The sequence below is a fragment of the Podarcis muralis genome, chromosome 14, assembly GCF_964188315.1.
Source record: "Podarcis muralis chromosome 14, rPodMur119.hap1.1, whole genome shotgun sequence".
NCBI classification, from domain to species: Eukaryota; Metazoa; Chordata; class Lepidosauria; order Squamata; family Lacertidae; genus Podarcis; species Podarcis muralis.
The window spans coordinates 33393219-33407872 of NC_135668.1; the positions used below are offsets into that span (position 1 = coordinate 33393219).

Genomic DNA, 14654 nt, shown 5'->3' on the forward strand with positions numbered 1-14654 from the left:
ATCCTGGGAACTGTAGTTTATTGAGGGTGGTGAGAGTTGTTAGGAAGCCCCTATTCTCCTCCCAGAGCTACAATTCCCAGAGTTCCCCTGGGAAGAAAGACTGATTGCTAAACCCTTCTGCCAAATTTCTGCATCAGTTTGTGCTTTCTAAGTTCTCATTAAAATTTATCAGCATTTTAGTGTGCCTTTGTCTTAATATGCAGTATACATTTCTGAATGGATTTTTTCCCCAACAGAGACATTATTGCAAGCAATTTTCGTAAAAATATTAGAACGCAGCAACATAAGAGCCTGTAAGCCAAGTCCCAGTTCAACAAGGGTGGCTTCTTTCACACAGCTAACTGTTTCTTTTCAAGTAAATAACACATTTATTTCCTCTAATCGTGTTTGGATACTTATAAACACCTCCATTTTTTCAAATTAGTATAACTTTCCTGCAAAGGGAAAACCCCAGTATTTACCGTATTCCTCATAAGAAGACATACTTGGTTGTCTCCAATGTTAGGCATACTCAGAGTAGACCTGTTCAATTTGATGGTCTTGATTAAATTAGGTCCCTTTTTTCTTCACTGGGTCTACTCTGATTAGAACTTAGTTGGTTACAGCCCAATGCTTTTACCAGAAGACAAATTACAAGCATTCATTGAATCGGGTCCTTAATTTGCACGCATATCATTCTAACACATCTGATCAGGTCAACAGGACTTAATACTGCTTTTCGTCAACCTATTTTGTTCAGTCAGGAAAAACAGATGGTCAGTTCAGAGGAAACAGTAGCAAAAGTGAGCTACTAACTCACAGCCAAGCCCTTTAAGAATGTAAGCATCTGAGAAATGTTGGAAGGGTTCCTTATCCAACCACCTACTCCTAAGAAATCCAGGAAGAAAAGATTACAGGAATTTGCCTTATACAGAGTCAGATCGTTGGTGCATCTAGCTCAGTGTTGTCAACACTGACAGGCAGCAGCTCTCCTGGATGTCAGGTGGGGGACATTTCCAGCACTACCTGAAGATGCCGGGAATTGAACCTGGGACCTTCTGCATGCAAAGCAGATGCTCTTCTATTGCCCTACGGCCTTTCCCCAAAGACGCAGGAACAAAACAAGCTGCTTTATACTGAGTCAGGCCATTGGTTTATTGTCTACACTGGCAGCAGCTCACCAGTGTTTCAGATAGTCTTTTCTGCCCTACCTGGAGAGGCCAAAGAGTGAATCTAGGACCTTCTGCATGCCAAGCCGATCATCTACCACTGGATTGCAGCCCATCTTGTTTCTAAAAGTCCTGCTCTGGAACAGCCTTTTGAAAACGCACATTTGATTTCTACGTGTTTAAAAAAAAAGGGGGGGGGAGAGGAGTTGCTCTTTTCCATTTTCCAAGCAACCTACTGTATGATTAATTGTGCATCCCACCACTGCTAAAGCAGAGTTTGAGTGCGCCAGGCAAGCAGCGACTCCACTTCTCCAGAGCTGGTAATGGTCCCATTCGCTTGACCCTTTCCAATTAATCAAGCTCACGACATGATTAAAAAGGCATGATTCACGTCTCGGGCGAGGTGCGCCGTGAAACAAACAGGCCTGTATATTATCCCAGAGAGCATGCCGGCCTAAACAGTTTAAAATAAATACCCTTCCCAAACTCTGTTTTCAAGTAGCCGAAACTTTCCCACCTCGACAACTAATTCAGGCTTCCTTCAAATTATTTTTTTAAGTAATATAACAATTTGTTTTTCATTAGAGCTTGTCAAAAGCCAGGGGCAGGTTTATTTTGAGAGAAACCAGCAACGTATGGGGAGAGGCGGGGGGGGGGGGCAGTTCGGTACAATTTGAATGACGCCCAAAGGGGATCTTGCAGCCACAGTCAAAATAGAGTTTACGGCACCAGGGAGGGGAGACACTTTTAAATGATTGAAAAATAAATTAGGGGTGGTGTGGAGGAGGGAGGGAACTCTGAAGCAGCAGCTAATTAAATGCGCTCGTTCGGCCAACAGGAGAGGGCCGTCTCCCTCACCGTCGCCACCTCCCTGACTACTGCAAAATATAACCCGTGTGTTGGCGAACTAATACCAGCCAGCATCCGCAGGGCGAACAAAGGCAAGCTGTGTTAAGTTTCAGGCTCCATGCACTGAACCTAAGGAGAGCCCTGGTGGATCAGGCCAGTGGCCCATCCAGTCCAGCATCCTGTATCCACAGCGGCCAATCAGATGCCTCTTCTGGGAAACCACAAGCAGAACTGCAGCAGCACCCTTGCAGCACCTGGTATGCAGAAGCACAAAGTCAGGGCTGGAGTCAGATGCAAGTAAGCTGAAGAAGCAAAGCCGGTTGTCGGTGAAGTTAACTTTTTATTCAAGGCAACGTACATACAGCCAGAGACTCTCTCAGGAAGTCTTGCCCTCTAGAGCAGTTGCCAGGACTAACAGTCCAGTTGCCAGGACTACCTCTTGAAGGCTCCCAGTGGCATAGCGTATGTTGCCAGCACCCGGGGCCACGAGGGGGGGGGGTGGGAGGGAGAGAAACTGACAGAGTACACATGCACATTCAACTGTCTAACGGCGTCCGCATCACCCAGGAGATTGCAGCTGCAGAGATCCTTCCTGATTCACATGGAGAAGCTGTTTTCAACGGAAAGCATGCAGCTATACTGATGCAGCACCGGGTGTTGAAATTTTGTGCCCCTAACAATTTTGCGCCCCTTTGGCCTTCCCCGCATGCTACGCCACTGAAGGCTCCTCCTCTGCCGGATGTTTCCCAAGCCGTCTCAAACTGCACCTGAGCATCACTTACTGTGTACCTTTGGCCTGCTCTACGCATCACTCTGTGCATCCTTGGAGACAAGAGGGGAGAGGAGCTTGTTGCAGTTGGAGAGGCAGGCTCCCTGTATTCTTCTGCAGCTTCTAGACCCCTCTCCTCTACTTCAGCCTCTGAGCTGAGACTGCTCCTTGTCACAGGCTCTCCCTGCTCACTCAATCCTGTTGCCCCTTCAGCATCCCACTCTTCCCCCTCTAAGAGAGGACCTGAGCTCTCCTTGATGTCCCACCACCAATCCCCAGGCTCTGAGCCTTCCTCCTCTGGGGTTTCCCTTGAGGGTTTCCTGGCTGGTGCCTCCCACCACTCATCATCCAGCCATTCCCTGATCTACATTGCCTCCAACAGCAAAGGTAATAACTATGAAGATTCCAAAGCAGCCCTCTCCTTAAAAGTTGACAGGGCGCTGTTCCTTGCCCTGCCCTCTTTGGACTAATTGATCCATCTAACTCAGTACTGTCTACACTGACTGGCAGCAGCTCTTCAGGATTCCATAGCGGAGTCTTTTCCCAGCCCCACCTAGAGACGTCAGGTGTTGAGCCTTCTGCATGCATAGCAGCTGCTCTACCACTCAGCCCTTCCCTCCCTGCTAAAGCCAATTTGACTCAACTCTTTTCTTTCAATGTTTGGCAGCAGAAACCAGTTGGCACTCTTTGCCAGACGGGAAGTACCTGCCAGCTCCATCAGGTGGCTTTGTCCTTCCTTTCTGGCGCCCGCCTAACACTTCCCCTCACAAACAAGCTTGCCAAGCGGTACAAGTTTAACAAGCTCAGCCCATTGGGGCCAAGAGCAGAGTTTGCCGTTGTACAATTCGGCACTGCAAAGTGTCAAATAAATGCAGGACTGCGGTGGGAGTTTTGGGGTGCCTTGGAAGGAGGCATGGGAGGCCAGCTCCTCAGGCAAGGTCTCCCAAATTGGGGAGGGGGCCATTTCACTCACAGAGCTGAAAAGAAGTGGGGAAGAATGTACAAAATAGTACATAATAATAAGAATAAGAATAAGAAACCAAGAACTTTAACAACCCAATAATACAACTTCAGGGTTGTAGCCGATTAATTTATTTCGAACATTTGTGCCCTGCACTTCAGTCAACAAAGTCTCTAAGAACGGCTTATGTACAAAAGTGCCCCAGGAAAAAAATGGAACATCCTGTTTTCTCATGTGAGATCTTGGCAGCCATTTTGCTGCAATCTCGCATGCTCTCGGGCTGCACTGTAACCCTGGAAAAGTGCGTTTTGGGGGGCCGTGATCTTGCATGGTGCCCCAAAATGTGCATTTGGGAGGACCTAGAGAGCAGCGCAGGTCGTGTGATGCACTCGGTAGCCCATGGCAGAAGATGCACATCCCAGTTTCAGATCCAAAAAGGTTGAATGGTATGACATAGGAAGCTGCTTTATACCAAGTCAGACCACTGGTCCACCAGCCCAGTATTGGGTGGCAGTGCCTGGCAGTGGCTCTCCAGGGTTTCAGGCACAGATGACCTTGGATCTGACTCTACCAGGAGATGCCGCTGGGGATTTGAACATGGAGTCGTCTGCATGCAGAACAGTAGCTCTACTGCTGAGCTATAGCCCTTCCATGTCAGACTGCAGCTGGAGGGTGTGTGTGTCTCGTATGACGTCTGTCAGTAAATCAAGACATCCCTGCACACAGAAAGCAAGCATGTCAGGGGAAAGGTCCTGACTAGAACCTAGATCCCCGACAGGCCTGTTTTCAATGAAGGAGAGAATTTTGTGCGTGCTGAGCAGCTTTTTGATCTCTCCTTGCCCCACGTGAAATCTGAAGTACTCTAGCCCTGCCAGGCCCAGGCTGACCACCTCACTGCAAACGAGGCCTCAGAGAGCCGGTTAACTTTTCAGCATTGTTAGGGATTTATGGGAAGCAGGTGCCAGACTCAACATGTCAAGTAACGCGGCTCTGCGTCCCCCTTGCCAGGAATAAACCTGAAGGGGTGACTTCAGAATTTGAACTGCGATCCTGGGCTCCTTCCCAAGCTGTAGAATTTCTCTTTTTTTTAGGACCGGGGGGGGGGGGAGGAGGTGGAATGGGCTGCCTAAGCTTCATTTGAAAGAGAGAATTGCCCTTAATGAAGGCACCCGGGGCTCATAAGCGCATCTTTAGAACACAGCTCAGCACACCACCCACCTCGGATGCTTGCTGCGCCAATCCAATCCAAAGTCTGCCTTGAATTATGTGAGCACAGAAACTGATAAGGAAGCCCACTGACTGATTTGCAAAACGTAAGGACATAAGAAGAGCCTGCTGGATCAGACCAAGGGTCCATCTAGTCCAGCCTCCTGTTCTCAAAGTGACCAACTAGCTGCCCCACTGGGAAGTCCCACCAAAAGACTTCCACATTTCAAGTTGGCTGTAAGCCGAGATGGCCATCCATCGGCAGATCAGTGAGGGGGTTCTTTGCCAGTGGTATTTCTTCACACAGCTCGTAGTTAAGCCATGGAACTCACTCTCATAGCAGGCAGTGATGGCCAACATCAAGGATGGCTTTAAAAGGGGACTGGACAAACTCATGGGATGGACACAGCTATCAAGCCAGCATGGCTCTGCCCTGCCTCCACGGTCGGAGGCAGCAATGCTTCTGAATACCTGTTGAATACCTGATGTTATGTTCTGTTTGCATGTTTCCCAGAGGCAAAGAGAGCCAGGACCATCTCCCTGCTGACCTGAGGGATCCTGAGAACAAACACGGGTCTCTGGGATAGGGCACAGGGCAGCCCCCACCTGGCCCCAATGTTCAGCCGCAGTCAGCAGTGATGGAGACGGCAGCAGAGACATTGGCTGCCAGGGACTGAGCGAGCTTGGTGAGCTGTCATGGCTTCTCCGACCCAAAGATCTTGGCCTCGAGAGAGCAGCTTGGCGGAATCCGAAAGAGCTGGAGCGGATACAGCGATCCTCCACCCGGCAGGGGGAACCAAGAGAAAGTGAGAGCCAACGTAGTCTTCACCTCCCCATTCCACACACACACACACCCCTTGCAGGAGTAAAAGTACAATGTGGATATTTCAGCTCTGCCCTCCTGAGAAAGTGACTTTTCTCCACCAGACTCAAATTTCAATGTTGTCTGGCCTGAAGGAGTCAGGTACAAGTTCTGTTGGGCGTCCTTTGTAGCCTGCGGGCTGGCACATGTTGGCGTCCATACAAGGGGAGATTTGCTGGGAGAGGGAAGCATTGCAGAGTAGCTGCCCGCTGGTTTCCTGACTGGTTCCGTCTGCAAGACCTCTCCCTCCCTCTCTATCGAGAGAGCTTTCCACCAGCTCCTTCAGAACTTGGCCACATTGGAACAACGTGTGCGGTACAACTCTCTCTCTGTGCCCCGAGGAAAGAGCTCTTGGGTGATGCCCAAACTCCCCTCGCAAACCCGACGCCTGGCGTGGCGGCACTGCCAGGACCTGGAAAGCCGCACGCTGGGTGGAGGGGGAATTGTGCAGCCGACACAGGGAAGGAGCTTCGCAAAGCTTCCAGTTCAGCCCTTCTACTCTGCTCATGGAAGGCAAAGCCCAACTTGGCAAAGGCAATGGAAGGCAAAGACGCTTGGAAACAGCAGAGATGTGCAGCGAGGCCCACACAGCTACCCTGCAAATGTCCGCCATGGGATGTGTAGTGCAGAGAACTGCACCTCACAGAGAATGAGCTGTCAGCCTGGGGAGACACCTTCGGCAGAGCCCAGTAGGCTTGCACTAAAGAGAAAGGTAAAGGAACCCCTGACCATTAGGTCTAGTTGTGACCAACTCTGGGGTTGCGGCTCTCATTTGCTTTATTGGCTGAGGGAGCCGGCGTACAGCTTCCAGGTCATGTGGCCAGCATGACTAAGCCGCTTCTGGCGAACCAGAGCAGTGCACGGAAACACTGTTTACCTTCCCGCCAGAGCGGTACCTATTTATCTACTTGCACTTTGACGTGCTTTCGAACTGCTAGGTTGGCAGGAGAAGGGACCGAGCAATGGGAGCTCACCCCATTGTAGGGATTCGAACCGCCAACCTTCTGATTGGCAAGCCCTAGGCTCTGTGGTTTAACCCACAGTGCCACCCGCGACCCAAGTGCCACCCGCGTCCCACTATGGCTTCCCTAATCCACTGAAAGAGAACTGAAGTGGAAACTTTCTGCCCAGGTGAGCATCCCCCACCCAAGAAAACATACAGGGCCTCCTATCCAGGTAAACATGGAGGGCCCTACAGATGCCCAGATTATTTCTGTTCCTTATCAGTGGCTGGAAGTCACAGGAGGGGAGAGTTGCTCTTGTGCTTAGGTCCTGCTTGCGGTTTCCCAATGGGGCATCTGCTTGGCCACCGTGACAACAGGATGCTAGACTTGCTGGGCCATTGGCCTGACCCCACAGGGCTCTTCTGACATTCTTAACTAACTCGTACAACGTGAAAACCCTCACAAAGCTAAACGACTAATATGCTTCAAGTGGCACTCAAAAGCTCAACATTAGGCCTTCTAGTCCCATAGGCACATAGTCTTCTTTCAGAGTCTGAACTTGACATCAAGAGTGGGAATGGGAGGAATTTTGGTTTTATTAGCATTTCAATACAAACCCATGTAATTCACAGGAGCCAAAATAGTAAGCGAACTGAAACGCAGGAACCCTCTGGAATCTGGTCTTTCTCAAATAATGTGATGTATTTTGCCCACCCAAAAATGTGCATATTGGGGAACGCATATTAGGGGAAGACGGGTGTGCACAAACATATATGTATTAAGGCAACATACAAAAAAATGAATTACGGAGAACTGCTTTGCAATACAGTGGTACCTCGGGTTACAGATGCTTCAGGTTACAAACGCTTCAGGTTACAGACCCCGCTAACCCAGTGGTGCTTCAGGTTAAGAACAGTTTCAGATTAAGAACGGACCTCCGGAACGAATTAAGTACTTAACCCGAGGTACCACTGTAATGTCTACATTAGGCAAGATTCGACTCAATAATATTAAGAGAAATGCAAACAGCTGATGAATTTTAGAGGAGTTCCTCCACACCCTTTTTTAAAAACACAAACTGACATGGAAATGTGGCAGGGTAGTTTAGCAATCAACCCCAGGAAACTCACTAGATTTGTAGTTCTGTGGGGGGACTAGGGGTCTCCTAACAGCTCTCAGTATTTTTAACCAATGATAGTTGCCAGGATTCTTTGGGGGAAGCCATGTCTGCATAAACTGATATGGAAGTGCTTTAACGTATAGTGCAGATGAGGCCTAATATTAGAAAAATGAGAAGCTGAGAAAAATTAAAGGTGACACATTTGTCCATCCCTGATCAAGACACTGCAAAAGGTGACTGGGTCCCTTTAAAACGCAGCTGATTAACTTCCAGCAATAGCAACCAAAGGTCCTCTCTGGCATTTAAAGACTGAAAAAGCGAGCGAGGCACTGGAGCTGACATGCCCACAGAAACTGAATCTGCCACAATTTTCCTTGATAGTTTTTACTACAGCAGGCTCACAGGACAACCCTTTTGGAATCTCCTCATTGCAATGAGCTGGCAAAAGCTGTCTTCCCGCCCCTCAAGCTGCAAATGTTAAAATATCACTTTCCTACCTATTTAGAAAGTTAGCACTAAAATCCAGTAAGTAAAGTGGTGATTCTTTCTTTTCCTTTCTTTTTTTTTTTGAAAAAATAATCTTCTCTTCCCTCCACCTTCCCCTGAGCTGTCAGCACTGCAGGAATATGTGAGAGGCAGTTGGCTGAAGCCAGACCAGCATGCCAGCCACTTCTGGCAGCTGCACCTGGCCCCTGGCCAGCGGAAGAGGCAGTTGTGCTACTGGATCATGAACCCTCTGCCAGGGGCGAGGGAAGGGGCTGAGGGGCTTGGCTGGAACATGCCCTTTCTCCTTTCTGTCCTCATCTGTGCTAGAAAATACCTTGATCGTTAAAAGGAAGCAATGACTGTAATTCAAGGCAATGCGCTCTATGTGGGGCTTCCCTTGTGCTTGAAGCTGCAGTTAGTACAGGATGCTCCAGCATTGGTGCTGACAAGAGTGAGTCTCTGGCACCACATAAGTCAAGGATCTGCCCCATTTGATGATTTGCTACAAGGCCAAATTCAAGGCGATTCTATGAGTATATCAAGCCCTTAACAACTTGGGACCTGAGAGATCACCTTAACCCAGGCATGGCCAAACTTGGCCCTCCAGCTGTTTTGGGACTACAACTCCCATCATCCCTAGCTAACAGGACCAGTAGTCAGGGATGATGGGAATTGTAGTCCCAAAACAGCTGGAGGGCCAAGTTTGGCCATGCCTGCCTTAACCCATATATGGCCACTCAACCACCTCAATCTGAGGAACTGGCACAGTTACAGGCACCATATACAGTAATACTTGTCCCACAGTTGTAAGAAACAGATATTTTGGTGTGGCAGCACCTGCACTTTGAAACTCCCTGCCTATTGACACCAGACAGGCACCTTTCATGTGCTCTTTTCAGCACCTGCTGAAAACATTTTTGTTTAGGCAAGCCTATCCAGAAACACAGAAGACAGGAGTGCCTGGCGTGCTCTGGTCCATGGGGTCACGGAGAGTCGGACACGACTAAACGACTAAACAAACAACAATCCAGAAACACAAAATGTTGACAAGTTTTTTGATCTGGGGGAGAACTGTGTATGCCAGCACCTCAAGCTCCTTGAAGGAAAGGTGGACTATAAATGCAACCAATGGGGTCCCTGCCCAGCAAGTCCCATCCTTGACACCATAAACCATAGGAGGATCATATCACTGAGGACCCTGCTGAAAGCTGAACATGAGCAGAAAGCCTGAAAAAAACAATCCTTCCCCAAAGAGATCAAATGGATTGGACAAAGAATCATAGAACTGTAGAGTTGGATGGGATCTATTGCGACTCCCCTGCATTGCAGGATCTCAGCTAAAGCATCCATGACAGATGGCCATCCAACCTCTGCTTAAAAACCTCCAAGGAAGGAGAGGCCACCACCTTCTGAGGGAGTCTCTCTCGCTGTCGAATAGCTCTTCCTCGTGTCAGAAAGTTCTTCCTCGTGTTTATGAATCACAAAGATATGTATCTTCCTAGCATGACTCTCAGCAAAATCTGAGTCACCGCAGTTCTGTTTGCTTGAACTAGTAATTTGGCAGGGAATAGGGGGTTCCAAATTCATGTTTGCCTCTGGTGGGGGAAAAGGGTTGGGAGGCAGATTGCAAAAGGAAGGTGGCAAGCGGTGGGATGGGTAAGTTCCCCTTAAATTCGTTTCACACAACAAATCTTGTAGCAGTCAGAACTCTCCCCCCACCCCAACCTTCCCCTCCTTTAATTTTGGAGAGGGGAGAACAGGAGCTCGGACGCAGCTAATTTTCTCTGGGCCTGGTGGTTAATCTAGAGAAACGTAGTTAACAGGGCCTAGCCACCATGACTCCAATAACAATTATAAAAATGTCTAATAAAACCTTGCATGTAATGTCAATTAAAATCTTGAAAAGCACATTTAAGTGGGATATCGACATTAAACTTTATTGCTTCCTTTGCAGAGCAGGAGTATTGTCAATAAAAGTCATTTTGAATGAAGGAATGAACACTAAATATTAAATAAACAGGGGCGTGTGTGTGTGTGTGTGTGTGTGTGTGTGTGTGTGTTTCAAAATCCTTTAACGGCGAAAGAGTGGCCTATTATGCTGGGATTTGTTCTCCTTGCTTAGACTCCTTTGGGAAAGAAAGTCAGTCAGTAATTGCAAACTATCCATAAAATGTCAATTAAAGGGCAATAAGAGGAATGTATTTAACAATAGGTCATTATGAGTCGGTTATTGTACATAATTTCCTTTTCTGGGACGCACTGGCTACTTGGTTAGCACTTGTGAAATTCCCTCCTCCCTGACGCAGCAAAGAAATTGTTGCGCCACAGCTTAAGTGTTTTGTTGCACTTATTTTGTTGATGGAATATATAGAGGACATCTTTGGACTGCATGCAGGCTTGTGGGATATTTTAGCTTCAACTGCCCATGCATGCACACAAAGAAGTAGAAAGGCTCTAGCTCCAGTCCTGAAACCTTTGTTTCAAGGGATCAGAAGGCAACAGAGCTATCCAAGTCCTCTCTCTGGCATCCTGAAAAGTCTTTGCCAGTTACAATAGGCCAGCTTTCCCCAAGCTGATGTCCTCTGGGTGTTTTGGACTACAACTTCCACCAGCCTCCTCCTCCTCCTGTGGCTGGGGCTGATGGGAGTTGTAGTCCGAAATGGTGATGCTGGCTAGGGCTGGTGGGAACTGAAGTCCAAAGATCCAGGTCAGGGGAGGCTGCAGTAAATAGTACTGGACCAAATGAACCAAGGTCGTTTAGGGTAACTGATTCTCCTAGAAGAACACTGACAATAACAGCTAAATTATGAATGGTTGATGTGTTTCCAGGTCTCCCTCCCATCTGTTTTGAATATCAACGTTGCTGTTACTTCCTTGTAACTGATACCATCTAAGCACGACAGATGAGAGTTCGTTATTCTGCAAAGTGACATCCCCGCTGACGATGCTACACACCATCACCAACGTCACTCTCAGGTAGGGAGCTGAGGGAGAATCCTGACACCTAACACAGCAGAACACATTGCGGCTTGGAAAATTGCAACCCGCAGTTCAACACAGGAAGCTGCCTTCTGCCTAGTCAGATCATTGCTTGATCTTTCTCAGCGCTGTCTATACCGTTGGGCAGTGGCGCTCTTGGACAGGGAGTCTCTTTTGGCAGCCCTACCTGGAGATGCTGAGGATTGAACCTGGGACCTTCTGCATGCAAAGCAGATGTTTCACCACTGAGCTAAGATTCTGGTCCTCATGGTTTTGAACAAAGGCGTAGTTTAAATAGCAACATGGGAAGTTTCCATATACTTAAGTTAGACCATTGGTTCGTCTAGCTCCATTTTGTGTACCCTGACTGGCAGAGGCCTTCCTGAGGTTTGGACCAGAGTCTTCTCCCATCCCTACCTGGTGATGCTGGGGAATTGAACCTGGGACCTTTTGCATGCAAAGCAGATGCTCTGTCAATTGAGCCGTGGCTTTTCCCCAAAAGAGGGGCAAACTGGCCAGATATGGCACTCTACCCAGCCTGGGTGATATGTTTCTCCCTTGCTCACATGTCAGCCTTTAAAAAAACCTCAACCAGCATTTTTACGGTTTGCCCACAGAGTTTATAGCAAGCTGCTCTCCCATTTATACAGCATGTGTACTACCATAAAAGCCTCCGCTGCTACTGCACGGCTCAGAGGCGACACAGAAGTCGTGTGAGTCATAAACGGAAGCAGAAAGCTAACATTTCATTAAGGAGGTAGCTTTAAATACACTTTAAAAAATAAGGATTTAAGTTATGAGAATTCAGGAAATGGCAGCTCAAGTCTACACAGCTCAGATCTAGGGACGGAGGAGTAATCTAACTGGTTCACTTTCAATGTCCCCAAAATTGCTCATCCATCAAAATACAACTATCAGCAGTCTTTATGCACTTTTCCAGATCTTGCAAAGCAGTGTTGTTATTCTGATGCATTAAAAACATACACAAAAGGCATACAATTTACACAAGATTTTTCATGCTCTCTTGTGGAAAATCCAAACTAAACAGAACAGGCCTACAAGTAAGCACCTTAATAAAAGAGAATTACATGAAAATGATGTATAGGTGGTATACCACACCAGTTAATTTAGCAAAGATGTATAAAACAGAACAAAAGATTTGCTGGAGATGTAAAGAAAAGGAAATGACATTTTACCATATGTGGTGGGAATGTAAGATTGTAAAAAAATATTGGGAAATGATTTACAAAGAATTGAAAGAAATGTTTAAAATAACATTTGGAAAGAAAACAGAAGCTTTTCTGTTGGATATTTTAGGACAAGATGTGAAGAAAGAATTGAGGACACTTTAAGTATGCAACAACAGCAGCAATAATTTTAATAGCACAAAAAAAAAATACCATCCAAAGAACAATGGCATGAAAAGTTGGTGGAATATGAAGAATCACGCAGAAAAACTGCGTGAAAAAGATAATAGAGACTTTGGAAAAGAATGGGAACCTTTTGTAACATATTTGCAGATACAATGTAAAAGTATGGATTCTTTGGCAGGGTTTAAATAAACATATACAATGTAATTAGAGAGAACAAGAAAGGTAACAATGTGATAATATACTACTATATATAAGCAGCAGAATGCAACAAGTGGTTTAACAAACCTGAAACGGAAATGGAGGGAAGCCAAGGGGGAGAGAGGAATTTACAAAACAATTGTTTGATTATGTTGAATAATGTATGATATATGTATGAAAACTAATAGAAACTGATTATTATTTTTTTGAAAAAAGGTAAGCACTGGTGAAGCTGGCACAGAACAGGCTCATACTGGTCCGTCTGCATTGCAGGGGGTTGGAACAAATGACCCTTTGGGTCCCCCCCCCAACTCTACAATTCTATGATTCTACATCTATCCCTTTTCGGGTCTTGTAAGCTGCTTCTTGGAAGGGAGCAAGCCTAGGGACTGAACGTTATCCGATACAATTGGATTCAATTAAATTTGATGATTTTAGTCTGTTGTTCTTTATTACTGCTATTGTTAAGTAAAAGGTAAAGGTACCCCTGCCCGTACAGGCCAGTCTTGCCAGACTCTGGGGTTGTGCACCCATCTCACTCAAGAGGCCGGGGGCCAGCGCTGTCCGGAGACACTTCCGGGTCACGTGGCCAGCGTGACAAAGCTGCATCTGGTGAGCCAGAGCCGCACACGGAAACGCCGTTTACCTTCCCGCTAGAAAGCACTCCCTATTTATCTACTTGCACCCGGGGGTGCTTTCGAAATGCTAGGTTGGCAGGCGCTGGGACCGAACAACGGGAGCGCACCCCGCCGCGGGGATTCGAACCGCCGACCTTTTGATCGGCAAGTCCTAGGCGCTGAGGCTTTTACCCACAGCGCCACCCGCGTCCCATACTGCTATTGTTACTTTTGTATAATATCAGTATAGGTTGTATAATGCAGAATGGAAAAAAATAAATATTCTGAGAGCCTGGTAAAAGAGTCGCAGAAGGCAGAATTTTATTACTGTGGTTCCTCACCCCAATACTAGACATTTGGGGTGTTGCTGTTGTTTTTGTTTTAAAAGGAAGGGTCTGGTAGCAACAAGGGCAATGCTCCCCCCCCCCCCCCGAATAAGGATTGGCTTTCAGGCCGAAAATCCAGTCTCACCTGGAAGAGGATCTGCAGGATCCCATGAACAAGGCACAGGCGTCGCCCGAGGAAGATGAGGAACGGCACAGCCAGCTCAATGAAGTGGTTGAAGAGCGTTTCGAACTGGTGGAACCACCATGGCGAACGATGCATATAGTAGGAGATGGGGTTGGGCACAGGCTGGGTCTGAAAGGGGCAGAAAAGGAACACAGGCAGACGTCAGTCGGGGAGAGGATCGCCCCCCAGAACCGGACATTCGCACCACTTCTCTCCTGATTAGTCAGTTAGCACATCTCTCTTGCTGCGACGCACCTAGACCCCTTTTCCTCAGAGAAGTGTACCAGAAATGAGGGAGAGAGCCACATCATTATTAGTTACTAATTTATATCCATTAGTACAGTGGTACCTCGGGTTACAGACTCTTCAGGTTACAGACGCTTCAGGTTACAGACTCCGCTAACCCAGAAATAGTACCTCGGGTTAAGAACTTTGTTTCAGGATGAGAACAGAAATTGCACAGCGGTAGCGGGAGGCCCCATTAGCTAAAGTGGTGCCTCAGGTTAAGAACAGTTTCAGGTTAAGAACGGACCTCCAGAATGAATTAAGTTCTTAACCCGAGGTACCACTGTACACAATTTAAATTACTATTTAATTACTACTAATTGCTATTATTAATTAATTTATTTATT

The 14654-nt window shown here is 47.2% G+C and overlaps 1 protein-coding gene across 4 annotated transcripts in view; it reads right to left on the bottom strand.

The window, feature by feature from the left end:
* Window positions 1–14654, bottom strand: part of LMF1 (lipase maturation factor 1) — a 158809-nt gene that overhangs the window by 37966 nt on the left and 106189 nt on the right. For all 4 annotated transcript variants that reach the window (XR_013390725.1, XM_028706095.2, XM_077919200.1 and 1 more), the window contains one exon: window positions 13984–14151. Coding sequence is in view for 3 of the 4 variants with exons in the window: in XM_028706095.2 (XP_028561928.2) it covers window positions 13984–14151 (168 nt within the window). In the remaining variant the exon portion in view is untranslated. The remainder of the gene's footprint in view (window positions 1–13983; window positions 14152–14654) is intronic.